The 17500-nt window shown below is 50.4% G+C and overlaps 1 protein-coding gene across 1 annotated transcript in view; it reads left to right on the forward strand.

Moving 5' to 3' along the window:
* Positions 1-17500, forward strand: part of LOC147029352 (polyunsaturated fatty acid 5-lipoxygenase-like) — a 184645-nt gene that overhangs the window by 150475 nt on the left and 16670 nt on the right. Inside the window, exons 12-14 of the mRNA XM_085872352.1 lie at positions 8492-8610; positions 8842-8942; positions 9944-10111. Coding sequence (XP_085728478.1) covers positions 8492-8610; positions 8842-8942; positions 9944-10111 — 388 coding nt within the window. The remainder of the gene's footprint in view (positions 1-8491; positions 8611-8841; positions 8943-9943; positions 10112-17500) is intronic.

Here is a 17500-nt window from a genome sequence, read left to right on the forward strand (position 1 = left end):
GGTTACCAAATTCGCAAACCACCATTCAGGTCCCTTAGGTGAGGTATCTCGGTAAGTGCATGTGTAGTTAGGCCCAAACCCGTTGTCTAGTGGGAATACATGTCATTTATACGTGCTGCAACTCTTCAGGATAGCCGTTTTTCTTTTACTATCTTTATTTTGGACCAACCGCCATGATTACCACCACAACCACAACATCAACCACCAACCACAACACCGCTTCACCACAACCGCCACGACCTTCACGTCACACCTCGCAACCGTAGCATCGCCACCGTTCTTGCCCCGCTGTGGGTACCGGTGTTGGACTCGTGCAGGGCGCACGTTGAACAGCGTGTACAAAATCACGGATTTTGTGCTTCAAAAACGGATCAAAAACGACACACGCCCACTTTTTGCCGTCCAATCGGTGAGCGAGGGACGATTTGGCCCCGCCTCCAGGACGATCGATATATGCAAATTTGTGGATCAAGAAGCCTTCACGCCCACTTTTTCTCGGGCCAATGGGGAGCGAGGTGAAAGGTCAAAGGGAGGGGGTCAAAGGCGAAGCTACGGGGGGATAAAAGGACCGTGTTCGTCAGTCAGAGCCGTGTGGAAGTCTGGAGCCCGAAGCCTGCAGTAGCTGGAGAAGCTGAAGAGAGTCGAACGAGGAGAGTCCAAAGAAGAGTCCAGAGTCGGAGAGTCCAGAGGCGGAGAGGCGGCAGCGGCGAAGGCAGACGAGGGGGTGCTCGCGTCGGTGCCGGGAGCTGCACGCCCGAGGGAGGCCGGCAGCGCGACCTGGCCGAGGTGGAGACGCACACCAGGGATAATAAAGATCCTCTATACCCCGAGCATCAGCAACCCCCTCCTGTTTCCCCCCGCGCTGACATAGTGCGACCAAGGGGGCCCCTTTCCCACCCCCTGCCAGACACTGTCCGCGAGGCCCGCGGAGTGAGGCGCCATCGCCGCTCCGCGTCTCATCACCAGACGGGTAGGCGCGACCCGGTCTCGGCCTCAGGCCCGCCTCATTCTTGAGGGTATTCTTTCCTTGGTTTTGGGTATGTGTTGTCGGCGCCGTCTGTGAAGTAGAATTGTATAAGTGTTGCCGTGTGCTCGGTAGTCGGTATTAGCTCTGCACTGTGTTTTCACTTTTATATTTGCTTTTTGTGTAAATGGAATTGTGTTTTCTTTTTTTTGTGTGCTTTTGGTGGAATTGTATTTGTGTGCTTCCCGTGTGCCGCGAATAAATGTGCTTTATTGTTGAACTGTTCTCCCGCTTCGCTTCGTCTTTTCCTCCATTGAATCCTCATCTTGCTTCACGTAAAGGGTTGGTAGTGGGCTGAATACGCCCGATAATTAATCGAACCGTCGAGGTCGACGATAACACCGCTCGGTTATTCTGATAGTACGGAACGGGTCGCTTAAGTGGCCCGTGTCCGAAGTCGACCTGCGGCGAGGTGCGATCGCCCGGTCTACCCTCCGCGTGGGTACTTCGGTAGGTCGAATTCGGCGAGCAACCCTATCCCACGCGGGGGCTGATTGGCTCGATCGCGGTGAGACCGAAAGGTCCACCCGTGACTGGTTCCCGGCGTTAGTCCGAGAGGGTCACGACTGGATTGTCCATCCGGTGGGCGACGTGCCGCGATTCGAGTTACGTGGCCGTCGCACGCCGGCGGGCGCGAAGACCGCAACACTGGTGTCAGGTCGTGCGATACAAATCCATCGCCCTCCTCGCGGCACTGGTATCGGAGAACAGGAAAACGGGCTCTCCTGTCTCCGGCTAAATTCACGGGAATCGGTCCAGGGGTGAGAGAAGCGACCCCCGATTCCCTCCAAATTACGAGCGAGTTAAATTAACCCTTCACGAGAAGCAAGATGGCGTCTCAAGGCGAGCGGGAGCCGGGGGTATTAGAAATGTATATGTGTAATAATGTAGAATCCATGGTCCAGGATGGAGTCCCCGAGCAGGAAATGTTGATTGTGCAGGAACACGGACTCGCCCAACTGAACCCAGGGCCCGAGGTGGGTGCGGCAGCGGCCGCGGTGTATGACACCTCCCCCCCCTCTCCACCAAGACCCTTCCCCAACCCCTGCCGAAACGGCTCACTTGAGTGCATCCGACATGGCCCAGCTATGCGCCATGCTGGCGGCAATGAACGCCAAGATGAATGCGAAAATGATCGAAAAAATGGATGCAAACACAAATGAAATGAAAAACGAAATGAAAGGCATGAACGAAAAGATGGATACAAATACAAATGAAGTGAAAACGACGATGGATGCGAATACACAGCAAATGAGGGAAGAAATGAAAAAGCTGCGGGGTGAGACGCAGAACATGGGCCGAAGCCTGCAGGCGGGCATGAAGGCCGTGACAAAGGAAATAATAATAGTGGAGACAAGGGAGGTAAAGGGTGAAGAGTTGGCAGTGACGGTAGCCGGGAAGGGAACCATAGAGGAGAGACTGCACGGTGAGGACGGGGTAAGTGACGCACACACACACACGGAGGTAGTGGAGGACAATGGGGGTGAGCTCGCGGAACGTGTGGGGACTCAGTGCGAGCACCTGGATGGCCTCCTCCAGGAACGAGGGGAGGGAGTATGCCCCCTTGAGGCAAGTCACGACCAGGTGAGTTCGGTCGTGCTTTGCGAGGTTGAGGGGAGGAGTGCTGCGGACGGGTGCACGGAGAGCTTGGGGGGTATAGAGGCCCCGGAGACCCTTGTGGGGACACGAATCCCCAGTGTGGTTGTCCCTGTGTGTGTGGTGCAAGGGGTGAGTGCGTCCCCGTGTGTGGAAGCGACCCCGTGTGTGAGTGGTGTGGTGGCGATGGTGCCGGAGTGCGTGCTTCCCAGCACGCCGTGTATGGATGAGACACCGCGGTTGAGTGCCCCCGCGTGTGTGGATGAGGCACCGCGGGTGAGTGCCCCCGCGTGTGTGAGTGAGGCACGGAGTATGGATGAGACACCGCGGTTGAGTGCCCCCGCGTGTGTGGATGAGGCACTGCGGTTGAGTGCCCCCGCGTGTGTGAGTGAGGCACGGAGTATGGATGAGACACCGCGGTTGAGTGCCCCCGCGTGTGTGGATGAGGCACCGCGGTTGAGTGCCCCCGCGTGTGTGAGTGAGGGACGGAGTATGGATGAGACACCGCGGTTGAGTGCCCCCGCGTGTGTGGATGAGGCACCGCGGTTAAGTGCCCCCGCGTGTATGAGTGAGGCACGGTGTGTGGATGAGGCACCGCGGGTGAGTGCCCCCGCGTGTGTAAGTAGTATGGTTTGTGTGAGTGGTGAGGCACCGTGCGTGAGTGAACGGCCGTGTGCAAGGTCGCTGTGTGCAAGGGAGACCGTGTGTGTGAGAGAGCGGTATGTGAGGGAGATGTCGGTTGGCATGCGGGAGCACGCAGCCGCGTCTCCCGGTGTGAATGTGATGGTGTGGACTGTGTGCGTCGTAACACGCAGGTATGCGTGGGTTGAATGGAGACGGAGACGGCGACAGAGGAACGAAAGCCGGGTAGCGGCTGTAGTTGTTTCGGGGACCGTGCCGGGTTCGCCCAGCAGTGAGCACGAGGTTCGTGCGGTGCAACGCACGAGACCACCACGTGCTCGCTTGCGAGAGTGAAGTCCCGGTCCGGAAACGCCAGCGGTGGATTTGCCGATCCCGCGGACGGACAAAGTTTAGGCAGGTAAATGGATTTGGACCGGACGGGTTCTCCACGCGATCGTGTGTGTTAAGCTCCAACGGGCAAAGCACATGTGTTCGCGTGGGGAACCCCTCGAGACGTGGGGCTTGTGTTTTTTTTTTATGCGCACGGTGACGTCATGGCTGCACGTGTGGTTGGAATCCGGCAGGAGGGGTATCTCTGCCGGATGGTACCGTCCAAGGAGGGACGAGGAACACGTGCAGCTGCATGACGTCACGGGCAGGTGCAAAGTGCGCGAGCTCTGAGTTGCCGCGCTGGCGCTGCGCATGTAAAGAAAAAAAAAAAAAAAAAAGAACAAGCCTCACTTTCGGGTACACAGGATTCCTGGGCAAGGGGTGAAAGACCCCCTTGACCTGGGCACAGGATGGAAACTAGTTAGGGGGAAGGGTCAGCTTAGTTAGACCGACTTCATGGGGCAGGGGTAAGTCCTCATGGAGTCCGTGGAATGGATTAGGTAGAGGGATTTAGTGAGCTTTAGGTTGGGAAATAAAATGGGATTATTTTGGAGACAGACAGACTTATGAATGTGTAGAGGGGACGTAGTTTAGCTACGTAGGTTAAAAGGAACGTGCTGTAGTTTAAGGGACGACGTGGGAGCACGAGTTAGTTAGGGGATGTAGTTAGAAGGATGGCAGAGTTCAGTGGTGTGTGTGTTGAAGAGTTGTTGGTGAGTTATGATGTGGAGACATGTTGAGTGAGTGAGGCCAGTGGGTCTGTGTGAGTGGGGCGAATGGGGAATGCATGGTGCGATGAGTGATTGGGGGGAGGAGTGACTCCCGCCCAAGGGACCCCGGGGTCAGTGTAGAGTGAGTAAGCTGGGTTAGTCAAATTGAAAAATGGAGGTCGTTTTGTTGTTGGTGGGAAAGTAGGCTCGAGACCCATTTGGAGGGGTGCAGGAGCCCTGTTGACGGGCTTGGGAGCGTGGCTGCGAAAGGTGAGTATCGCTGAGTGGGTACCCCGGGCACCAGGCTAGTAGGCCAAGGGCCCATGGGGGGCCGGGATAGAGTAGTGGGCACGGGTGCGCCTGCTTGGTGCGGGGGCCCGGGGCGCCATTAGCTGCGTGGGCAGTGTTGTGGGCACGGGTGACCCTCGGAAAGGGGCCCGGGAGGCCGGCCTGCCACGTGTGCGTTTCAGGGGAGGTGCCATGGGGGGCACTCCCCGGTGTTAGGGAGCTGGTAGGCTCGGAGGCAGTGTAGTGCCCGGGGGTGCCATAGCGGGAGAATCGGCAGAGGGTCGTGCCTGCCAAAGGGAGCCACGTGTCCCAGCCAGGAGACCGTGTGAGGGCACGGAGAGAAAATTGGGGGGCGAGGCCCGAAATTGTGAGGACACCAACACAGGCGACGGGAATCTGGGTTGCTAGAACCAATAGTTTAAGCGAGAGGCGCTTGTTGAAAGCCCCGGGGTAGTTTAACAGTTAAATGGATAGGGTAGATTAGGAAGTGTACCCCTCCGCACCATCCATCCCCTCGCTGTCGTTGTGGGCCGCTGGACCCACTTTGGTTAAAGATCGCCGAACTCTGGGGAGGCCATTCTGAGGCTTCGTTGGGCCTCGGCACAGGACGTTAGCTCTCCCTTGTTCCCCTCTGGGAAGGGAACGTAGGGGTTGGGAGTAGGCGAGGTGCCAGGATAGGTTAGCCGAACAAGGACGATAAAGGGGGTTAGGGGACGATTTATAGAGGGGAAGTAAACACAAAAGTAAAAAAAAAAAAAAGTTGGGGCTAAATTGGGGTTTGACAAATTAAGGGAGTGGGTATGTACAGTGACAGGCAAAGGCGATAGGTTGGGAGGGAGACAGGTAGGTAGGTCCGAGCCCGCCTTCCAAGTGGCCAGCACCACCGCACTCCCTCCACCAACCTCCACTGAACGGCAAAGGCTGGCCAACTTCATCGGCTGGCCGTGTTTTGCTTCAAGGCGGAGGCCGGCCAACTTCATCGGCAGCTGTTGTTTTGCTGCAAGGACTGTGCCGGCCGGATCATCTGCAGCTGTGGTACTTCAAGGCCTGTGCCGGCCAGTTCATCTGCCGGCTGTGTTTGCCTGCAGCGGCCTTCTTCTGCGGGCTGTGTTTGCCTGCTCACCTTTGCCATGCCATGCCCACTGCCCACGTTCACCAGCCCCGTTCAATTTTTGCTTTGCCCCCCCCCTGTTCATTTCCATGTGCGCCAGGATCCGCAAGGCAACAGTTTGCAAGCTGCAAGAACTGCCCTGTTGGCAGCTACAACACGGGCCTGCAGTGGCGGCCCGTGCACCGTGTTTGTGCATCCATTCGTTGTGTTCATTGCGTGTGCCACTTGAGCTGGCACGGAGACTGCGTTTGTGCAGCCCATGCACCGTTGTGGTTCACTGCGTTCAGTTCAAAAGGGAAGGCCTTGGACTGCGTGTGAGCAGCCAGCCACGTTCCCTGTCACCTGCATTGTTTTGAGCCAGAGACTGCATGTGGGCAGCCTGGCTCCCTGCTAACTGCTTTTCTTTTGCAGAGTTCAATGATCCTGGGCCATGGTTTAGTGTAAAATTTGTGAGTTAAGGTTAAGATGTACTGTAAGTATGAGTGCGCCCCCGGCATGTTTGTCTTAGCGCCGGCAATTTTATTTAAGTCGTCCGTGTGAGTGAGTTTGTTTAGGTAGTTACGCAGCCCTCAGGTTATTTATTTTGGGGACACGAATACCATGAATGTCGCACTCAGGGATCCGTAGGTAAAATGTACTAGGGGAAAACTACACATGATGGCACACGAAAATTTGACGACTCGGGACGAGTCTGTAAAAAGGGGAGGGGGTAGTGTTGTGGTTACCAAATTCGCAAACCACCATTCAGGTCCCTTAGGTGAGGTATCTCGGTAAGTGCATGTGTAGTTAGGCCCAAACCCGTTGTCTAGTGGGAATACATGTCATTTATACGTGCTGCGACTCTTCAGGATAGCCGTTTTTCTTTTACTATCTTTATTTTGGACCAACCGCCATGATTACCACCACAACCACAACATCAACCACCAACCACAACACCGCTTCACCACAACTGCCACGACCTTCACGTCACACCTCGCAACCGTAGCATCGCCACCGTTCTTGCCCCGCTGTGGGTACCGGTGTTGGACTCGTGCAGGGCGCACGTTGAACAGCGTGTACAAAATCACGGATTTTGTGCTTCAAAAACGGATCAAAAACGACACACGCCCACTTTTTGCCGTCCAATCGGTGAGCGAGGGGCAATTTGGCCCCGCCTCCAGGACGATCGATATATGCAAATTTGTGGATCAAAAAGCCTTCACGCCCACTTTTTCTTGGGCCAATGGGGAGCGAGGTGAAAGGTCAAAGGGAGGGGGTCAAAGGCGAAGCTACGGGGGGATAAAAGGACCGTGTTCGTCAGTCAGAGCCGTGTGGAAGTCTGGAGCCCGAAGCCTGCAGTAGCTGGAGAAGCTGAAGAGAGTCGAACGAGGAGAGTCCAAAGAAGAGTCCAGAGTCGGAGAGTCCAGAGGCGGAGAGGCGGCAGCGGCGAAGGCAGACGAGGGGGTGCTCGCGTCGGTGCCGGGAGCTGCACGCCCGAGGGAGGCCGGCAGCGCGACCTGGCCGAGGTGGAGACGCACACCAGGGATAATAAAGATCCTCTATACCCCGAGCATCAGCAACCCCCTCCTGTTTCCCCCGCGCTGAGATAGTGCGACCAAGGGGGCCCCTTTCCCACCCCCTGCCAGACACTGTCCGCGAGGCCCGCGGAGTGAGGCGCCATCGCCGCTCCGCGTCTCATCACCAGACGGGTAGGCGCGACCCGGTCTCGGCCTCAGGCCCGCCTCATTCTTGAGGGTATTCTTTCCTTGGTTTTGGGTATGTGTTGTCGGCGCCGTCTGTGAAGTAGAATTGTATAAGTGTTGCCGTGTGCTCGGTAGTCGGTATTAGCTCTGCACTGTGTTTTCACTTTTATATTTGCTTTTTGTGTAAATGGAATTGTGTTTTCTTTTTTTGTGTGCTTTTGGTGGAATTGTATTTGTGTGCTTCCCGTGTGCCGCGAATAAATGTGCTTTATTGTTGAACTGTTCTCCCGCTTCGCTTCGTCTTTTCCTCCATTGAATCCTCATCTTGCTTCACGTAAAGGGTTGGTAGTGGGCTGAATACGCCCGATAATTAATCGAACCGTCGAGGTCGACGATAACACCGCTCGGTTATTCTGATAGTACGGAACGGGTCGCTTAAGTGGCCCGTGTCCGAAGTCGACCTGCGGCGAGGTGCGATCGCCCGGTCTACCCTCCGCGTGGGTACTTAGGTAGGTCGGGTCGGCGAGCAACCCTATCCCACGCGGGGGCTGATTGGCTCGATCGCGGTGAGACCGAAAGGTCCACCCGTGACTGGTTCCCGGCGTTAGTCCGAGAGGGTCACGACTGGATTGTCCGTCCGGTGGGCGACGTGCCGCGATTCGAGTTACGTGGCCGTCAGCACGCCGGCGGGCGCGAAGACCGCAACAATATATATATATATATATATATATATATATATATATATATATATATATATATATATATATATATATATATATATATATATATATATATATATATATATATATATATGAGTAGGTTTGTGTGCGTGTATTTTTTTTGTAAGTATATTCAATATAACTGCACTCCATCACATCATCGTGATGGTATCAGACACACACACACACACACAATGAGATGACCACTGGGAAGATCTTTGGGATATCGTGAGTGTCTCGTTTTTGGACCATTTGAACTTACAACTTGGTACTGGAGACAATCAAATATGAATGTTTCTTCTGGAATTTTGGAGTTCATTCAGATTTCAATTTGTTTTGTTTTGTCCCAGCTTTGTTTCAGATATAGTCGACATTTACTACAAGAGTGATGCCGATGTTGTTCAGGATGCCGAATTGCAGGAATGGATTAAAGAGATATTTGAAGGATTTTTATCGATGGAGTCCACAGGTAATACATCTAGAATGTTATGCAACACACATTGTGGGCTCATTTATCCAGTTATACAACCCCATTGTGAAGGGAAATTAATATCAGGTTAGAAGAGTGTTAGTGTATTTATGCCCTTTTTAGTTTTGGGATTTGATTCAAGGTGGCTTGAAGTTACTGGAAATTTAAATGAATATTCTTGTTCATTCTACATTGTGGGAACTCCAACCCTTTCTTTATGCACACTCACAGGGTTGCCAACTCGGTTCAACAACGTGCTTGATCTCAAAGACTTCCTCACCGCTGTCATCTTTACCTTCACTGCCATTTACAGTTATTTTTATGGAAGTATGGTAAGTGTTTTTAAATTCAAGATAATTGCATTTGTTACGACAATGCTTTTTACGGATAAGAGATTCACAAATAACCTGGTCCAAAGTAACAAACGATAACTGGAATATGTTTTTGGTTATGAACTGTACTGAGTCAAAGTAACAAAGACTGACTTGGCTAAATGGCCTCTTGATCTTTCACTGATATAATAATATGCTTGTTTGTTCCTCTGTCCCTCTGCAACTCTCCTTTCCACCATTGGTTGGAAAACTAGCCTGACTCCACCCACAATTGCAACCTGAAAAAAATTATATGGATGCCATTTTCATGCTATGCAAAGCAAAAGACATCTTTGGTTGACAAAGATAGTGCTTGACAAAAAAAAAACATCGAAAATCGTTCAATGGTGGAAATTGAAACTTTACCACATGTTGCAAGACCATTTGAAAGAGCGCATATTGAGCGTACATCAAAAACCGTTCAATGGAGGAAATTGAAACTTCACCTCATGTTGCCATGTACCACATGAAGCTGTCATATTCACAATCACCATGCCCTCCTTATAAGTTTGCCTTTCAGTTTAAAACAACCAAAGCGATTGTTAAAAGCATCATCAAATGTCGAATTGTTGGTGCCGATAGGCATTATGGGCCTTGTGAAGGCCACAGTACATGGAGTCCTTTGGCTTCAGGCCTCTCGTGTCAGCATATGGGCCATTGCAATTGGAATCTATCTGAGCTATATAACCACAGATGTATTTTAAATGTGCAAAGGCAGTGGGCATGTTTTTGCTTCAAATCCAGGTTATTTTGCTTTATTTTTTAGAGCAATCGAGGCAGTGGTCTGTTCCCTATACACCACCCAAATAACTTTGTGGCATTCTCTCGAGCAAGGGCTTTTATCACGGAGGTTCCGAAGGTCCCCACTAGTAAATGCATGATACATCTGTTGGGTTTTCTTTCTTTATTGTTTTCTGAAAATTGTTTTCAAGCTCCCTAACCCAGGTGGGTTTATTGTGCAGTCTGATTGGTACGGTATGATATACAACCACTTCTTCACAATGCGGAAACCGGTCCTGACGGCAAAGAACACCACGAACATGGCTGATGTCATGTCAACCCTTCCTGATGTGGCAACCACTTGTTTCCTCCTATCTTACAACAGCCATGCTTCGAAGATTGTAGAAAAGGTAAATGTCCATCTTGTTTTCATAGTTTAAGTTTTATTTTTTTGAACAGTGACATATGTGAAGTTGTCCAGAATGATGTTGGAACAGTTTCTGGGTCGACAGGGTTTCACGAGGGGGGCTCTCGGTCCCATATCTCACAGTGAATAACTGAGGCACAATTTCCCATCTATTTATTATGTCCACACGATGCCAAACCAATGAAGGAAAAGAACAACCGAGCAGGTTTGAAACGTTTACCAAGGCATGGCATATGATTACAACCATGATATTCAAAGCACATATTTACAAGCACAATATTTTGCAAGCACATATTGACAAATCAAGTGTTCACAAGGTACAGACACACAAGAAAAGTCTTACCCCGAGCACCGAAGTTCCCCTGAAGCAATCTTAATTACTTCAGGATGGACAAGTGTGCCACACTCACACCAGGAAAGTAGAGAGAAAGATTGAGAGAAAGAAATAAGGAAGATCGAGGCATGGTTGCTGCCTCTCGCTTACACCACACAAGCAAGTGGGTCCATGTTGATCCCAAAGTGCAGGGAATGGAAGGAAAGGGAAGGAGGAGAAATGCGGTGCGTATGTATGTGCGGTATTGGAATGTCATGTGCATGTGTTGCTGGAGTCTACATGCCAGAGGGCCACGTGCTGCATTCACCCTCTGAACCACTTGGTCAGCTTGGGGTCAGCACAATTCGCTCAAATGGATCAGCCGGTTTGTCTGACAGCTCGTGCTTCAGGAGACAGGAACAGCTTGGCAGACAGACAGCAGCGGCTAGTGGTTCGTTTGCTCCCTTGGGGCGTTTATTGAGCCTGGTGTGAGGTGTGGCATTGCTCATGGCAATGACCATCGACTCTCTTGTGCCTCTCTCCATTGGCCCAGCGGGTTGGTTCCACAGTGTTTGTGTGCCTGAGAGCACAGCGTTAGCATTTCTGACAGCAGTATTGAACATGCGGTTGTGGTGTTGATGTGGTTGTTGTGTGGAAAGTTGGCGGGGGGAACGAAATAGGATGGGATAAGGGTTCGAAGGGACTGAGGACGAAAGGTACTTGAAATGGACTTAAACAAAAGGGAGGAATATACTGCATTTGAGATGTTGAGGAAAGGGTGAGGGTTATGGACAGATGAAGGACGGATGGATGGATGGAACAGTCTCAAGAAAGTGGTAAATCACAACAGGGATGGAATATGCTAACACTTACAATGCACTTTCCTCATCCCTGATACGAGGGGAAAGTACCTGACTAAGCACATTTACTGATGAAATATCTGGGGAATCCCTTTATCTGTTGAATGCTCCGTCCCCAGGTCCATTTCCATAACCGCAACAATATATACTCCTGGCATGTATCACAAAATAGGTCACTTCTGTGTGTTCGTTTTTATCACATTGCGTATATTCTGGAGTAATGTTTGAAAACATCACCTTCCAGTATATGTTCATATAATGTTGCACAAAATGCAATACGATGGCATTTTTCTTTTTCTTTCCAAAAACAAGCCAGACTTGCTGAAACTTTGGATTTTGCCTCCTTTATTGAAGCTCTTCAAAGCCAAGAAATCCTCACCGGACCTGTCTGTTTTAACGCCGCATGGGCAAAGCGAAAAGCGGGGTCAAGAAATCGGTCACGTATAAATGTACGTGTCTGCATTTTATTCAGAAGGAACATCGAAAACCGTTCAACGGAGGAAATTGAAACTTCACCACATGTTGTATGACCATTTGATATCGAACTTGGATGATGCATGCCCCCTCAGAACTTACATGGTGAATTAAACAAAGCCTCATGCCCAGAAACAATGCCACTTCCTCGTGTTAGAAATTCGAATCGTTATAATCGCTTCAGTCTTTATTGTCGCCCGGCTGGTGAAATAAAGAGAAGAAGAAGAAGAAGTACAATTTGTACACGTTTACCTCAGAAGTGTAGACAGATATAAAATGACTCAAAATACAAGATTACAAATGGCAGCTACCCACCATTCACAACACCCACCAAATTATTGAGAGAAAAGGCCATACTCCGTAATGACCCCGAGTTATACCTGTATAGCCAAAATAATTCTCGGATGACAGAAAGGGGGAGAACATACAGAAGTCTCAATTTCCCCCTTCATGTATTGGTGATGTCGACACATATGAATTTGGAACTGCAACTACCAGTCACAATAAACTGTTGGTATCATGACAAGCCGAGTCATAATCTGTCTGAATGCATCTCATAAAGAAGGAAACCCTTCCAAGAAAGAAGGGTCTTCCTCAAAACCAAATGTCTCCACTTCAAGTGTGGTGATAACCACAGATTTAAAGACAGCAATACTGAAGTGCAGTGCACGACTTGCAAACGCAAGGAGCATGCCTCTTTCATGCATGGAATTCCAAACGAGATGGTGGCAAGACCCAGAATGAGAAGCATGAGGAAAACACCAAAACCATGAAGGCGAACACAAAATGCAACAGGCATTTGACATGTCCCTTAGCACGATGTTGTTCCAAGATTGGGCTATGCAAGATCTATCATCAAGATCGCCCCTCGAACTCCGTCTATGTGTGTGTGATACTTGACCAGTCTGTCTGGCAGATCCAGAACTATTTGATGCATTAAATCTTCCTGGTCTGACATTACCCCTTGAGCTCACCACCTGCGGCAGACACAATCACGGCAGAAGGAAGATGTGTGAATGGCCTGATGGTGGATGCTCAAATGGGAAAAGAGAATGACTGCCAACAATCATCGAAAATCCTCATCCACTGTGATAGGAGCGTGATCCCATCTCCAGACCTGTGTTTACAGTTTCTCCACCTCATATTATTGCCGGTTAAAGTTTTATAGCCGAGGGAGGATGTCAACATCATTCTCCTCATTGGGAGAAACTATCCGGAGCCCCTCAAAAGTGAGAGAATCTCAAAATGGACCGAGAAGAACACCATGGGCCCAGCATACAGACCTTGGTTGGACCATCTCTAGCCAAGTATACATGAGTGGGACAGAATGTGAAGCTCACACCTTGATTAACCACATCATCCTTCGTCCAAACACTGACACACCCTGGACCAGAATATGGGAAAATCACATGCATGTGAAAGATTTTCCCTCCACCTAACCAAAGCAATGCGACCATAAATGATATCAACAAAGAAACGCCACAGGATAAATTTGAGGCTATGTCTATCGACAACCGACCCTTCATCCACATCATGACACAAGGAGTCCCCACCACCTCAGAAGGGAACCTTTTTTTTTAATTTTTTTTATTTTTTATTTTGTATACCTTGGTCGAGGCTCGTATGAGAGCGAACACACAACTCACAGCAAGGAGGCATGAGACAAGAGGGGCGGGAGTGGAAGGGACAAAACAGTGGGGAACAGACACATTAGGTGAACTGTGGAAGGGAGAGGGATGGGGATGGGACGGGGAACACTGCAAAGAGAAGATGGACATTTCAGGGACTTTCAGGAAGGAAAGCAGGGGAATTTAAGGAAGTGGGCTTGGGTGGATTATCGGGGGTAGAAAAGATCGAGGATTTGGATGGGGGAAGATAAGAGGTGGTGGTGAACAGCTGTTTTGAAAGCCTGGAGGGAAGAATGGGAAAGAATAGAGTGAGGAAGTTTATTCCAAAGGCGGGAAAAAAGAGGAATGAAAGAGTGAAGATGAGCAGTGATTCGTGATTTTGGTAGTTTTACCAGAAGGGGGTTGTTGGCGGACCTTGAGCGCCCTGTGGAAATGTGGTGGGGACAAATCGCAGAGAGAGCAGGGGGGCAAGGCTGGAGAGGAGTCGGTAGAAGACAGAAAGACCACCGACCAACCTGCGGTGATTGAGTGAGAGGCCCAAAGACTCAGCTTCATTGCGGGAGATGCCGATGATCTTAAATGCCCTGGTTTCGACAGCGTGAAGCCGAGAAAGGTGGGAGGCAGGAGCACCAGCCCAGAGGGGAGAGCAGTACTCCATCAGGCTACGGACAAAAGCTTTGTAAGTGGTCAGGAGCTCAAGAGGGCCGAGGAAGGACTTTGCACGACGGAGGATTCCCAGTCGGCGACTGGCTATTGAGGCGAGGTTGGAAATGTGACTTTCCCAGGAAAGGTCATGGCAGATAGTGAGACCCAGAAGCTTGAAAGAAAAGACTTCTTCCAGAGGATTGTTGAGAAAGTGGATGGGGGGGGGGGGTTCTAAACGGTCCTTTCGAAGAGACATAGTGAGAGTGTGAGATTTGTCTGGATTGAAAGACGTGTTCCACGTGTTGGACCAGTTTGTGATTGTATCCAGATCTGCAGTGAGCGAAGAAGCTGCTGCTTGCCGGTCTGAGGGATGACAGATGGTACGGCAGAGGGTGGAGTCGTCGGCAAAGAGAAATAGAGGATTTTCCAGAGAGTCCGAGAGATCATTGATGAAAACCATAAAAGAACAGGGCCCAGAACGCTACCTTGAACTCCAGCCTGCACAGGAAGAGGGGATGAAAGAACTCCATTTAGGGCCATACGTTGACTGCGACAGGAGAGGAAGTCTGCGAGCCATGAGTGGAGATGGCCTTGAATACCATGGGAAGAGAGTTTGGTGAGTAGGGCAGGGTGTCAGACTGTGTCAAAAGCACGTGATATGTCCAGGGATACGGCTCGGATTTCCTGTCTGGCATTGAGGACCTCCATCCATTGATGGTAGAGCAGAAGCAGCATATCCAGGGTAGAGTGACCTGGTCTGAAACCAAATTGATGATTGGAAATCAAGCCATTGGAGAAGAGGAAGGATTTCATATCTGAAGCGATGATGGATTCCATAACCTTGCTGATGATTGGGAGAAGGCTGATTGGTCTGTAGTTACAGGGATCTGTTTTTGCACCTTTTTTATGCAGGGCAGTGATGTTAGCAGATTTCCAAGCAGATGGCAGATGACCTTGAGCAAATGAGAGGGTGAATAGTACAGAGAGAGGGTGAGCAAGAGCAGAAGAGCAGGCTTTGAGGACACGTGGGCTGATGCCGTCTGGACCGGTTGCAGAATCTGACTCGAGGTTTGAAAGCAAGCTCTCCACCTTGTCAGGAGAAAAGGATACAGAGTCCAGGGACAGTTGGGTGCGACTGGGTAAAGTGGGTAGAGGTAGTGATGGGTTTAGGACACAAGATTTAGCTGCAAACACCGAGTTTAGACATTCAGCTTTATCACGTGTGGAATCAGCAGTGCGGCCATTTGAGGTAAGGGAGGGGATGGAGGGGGAACATACACCAGAAACAGATTTGATTAAACGCCACCAGGATTTTGAGGAGGGAGAGAGGTTTGAGAGTTCAGACTTGAGATTAGAAAGATGTTGTTTTCTGGCTCTCCTGAGGGTAGATACACACTTGTTCCGAGCTTTGTGGAAAGAACTGAGATTGCCCTCAGTTGGGTTTGCTTTCCATGAGGCAAAGGCAAGTTGTTTCAGGACAACTGCCTCGCCACAAGCTTCAGTAAACCAAGGGCGGGAGGAAGGGTAAGACAACTGAACACGAGAGGGGATAAATCTGTGCTTGAGGGAGAGCAAGTTTCTTTGAAAGAATTCCCAGGATGAGTTGATGTTTGAGAAAGTAGTGATAGGAGACCAGTCTGTAAGTTTGATGGCTGCTCGGAGACCCTGCCAGTCGGCTTGAGTGAAATGCCAGACTCGACGGCGGTGAGGTGTTTCTCTGATAACAGCCAGAGAGATGTCCACTTTAACAAGGACATGGTCAGAAGAACCAATTGGAGCGAAGGAAGAGCAGCAGATATTGTCAGGGAAATTTGTCAAAATCAGATCCAGAAGAGATGGAGTACCATTGATTGAGATCCGGGTCGGGAAGTTGACCGATTGAGTCAGTCCCAATGAGTCGCAGAAAGCTTTTGCTGAGGTGCCATGGCAGGTGAGAGAGGTACCCACACCTAGCCAACTGGCATGATGATAATTGAAGTCGCCACAGATGAGGAAGAGAGAGTTTGGATGAGAAGATAGAAGACGGTCCATGTTTTCGGAGAGTGAGGTGTAGATGGAGTCATCACTGTTCGGTGGACGGTACAGTACACATATAAACATGAGGTGGGAGTGGAGGGAAGCCGAAGCCAGAGGTATTCCTGGGGGTGTGGGGGAGTGAGAGCAGTGCATGGAGAGTGAGGAATAGAGTCTTTGAAGAGAGCAACACCTCCACCAGGACGAGGCTCAGGTCTGTCATACCGTAAGAGGGAGTAACCAGGGAGAGATACTTGGGAGTCAGACATGTCTTGGGAGAGGAAAGTTTCTGTTAGGCAGATTATGTCTGGTTCGTCAGTGGCAACCTGTATGGAAAGATCTGAAAGGTTTGAGCGAAGGCCCCGGATATTTGAGGTCCACACTTTTAATGAAGAGGTAGGGGAGGAGGCTTTGGGTGCAGGAGGTGGAGGGGGAGGGTAGGACAAGGAACGAGGGGGGGAGGTAAGGAGGGTTGCTGAAAGAGTGTGGGGTATTGCAGAATAGCGAGGGGAGGGGGCCAAATGAGGAGGAGAAAAGGCTCTGTGATGCTGGGGAAGAGGGGGAACAAGAGACAAGGAAGAAGGCAGTTGAGGATTTGAAGAGGTGGAGTGAAGAGATGGAGGTGAGAGGGCAGTGGAGGGAGGCAGGTTGGTGGATGAGAGGGGGGGGCAACTTAGAGAAGGAAGAGTGAGGGGGATGAAAGGTGGGAGAAAGGTGAGGGGGGAATTTTTGAGAGAGGTGAGAGGGAGGCTTGGAGGGAGAAGAGTGGGATGGTTGCTTTGAGAGTGAGTGAGGGGTGAGGGGGGTGAGTTGGCACTGAAGTTGGAAAAAAAGAATGGTTGATGGAAAGCGAGCATCCATGGCAAACTGTGGTTTTTTTTAAAAAAAACCTTGAGTTTCCCTTTCCCTTAAAGAAAGGGCAGATTAATCTACTGAACAGCTACTCTCAGGTCCAAGGTAGACTCAACAGCCTTTTAAAAACCCTGTGGCAAAAACCCGAAAATGATGTCAGACTACATCTCATGTGACAGAAGCCATGCTAGCCTGATATCCGAAGACCAGCTGATCATGCCACTGGGAACGGTGTGGTTCTTTCCGCAATTTGCGATTCAGCATCCCAAGAAAACTGACGTCAGTCATTTTTCACACCAATGCGGAGTTCTACAGGACTTCTTTGGACAAGTCACTTCTTCAAGGACCCAAACAGATGAACAGCTGACTGGGGGTTCTCCTCAGGTTCAGACTGGGTGAAGTAGCCATAATGTGAGATATGGAGCAGATGTTTCCTCACTTCCATGAAACCAGGAATATCGAGACTTCCTACACTTCTGTGATTCAAAAACAATGACCGATGAAGCCCATCATCAAGTTGAGAATGAATGTTCACCGATTCGGCAACATCTCTTTACTTGCTGTTGTGACATTGCCCTGACAAGCCT

Source organism: Eptatretus burgeri, chromosome 3, assembly GCF_056783735.1.
Source record: "Eptatretus burgeri isolate ZD-2024b chromosome 3, Ebu_testis_v1, whole genome shotgun sequence".
Taxonomy (NCBI): Eukaryota; Metazoa; Chordata; class Myxini; order Myxiniformes; family Myxinidae; genus Eptatretus; species Eptatretus burgeri.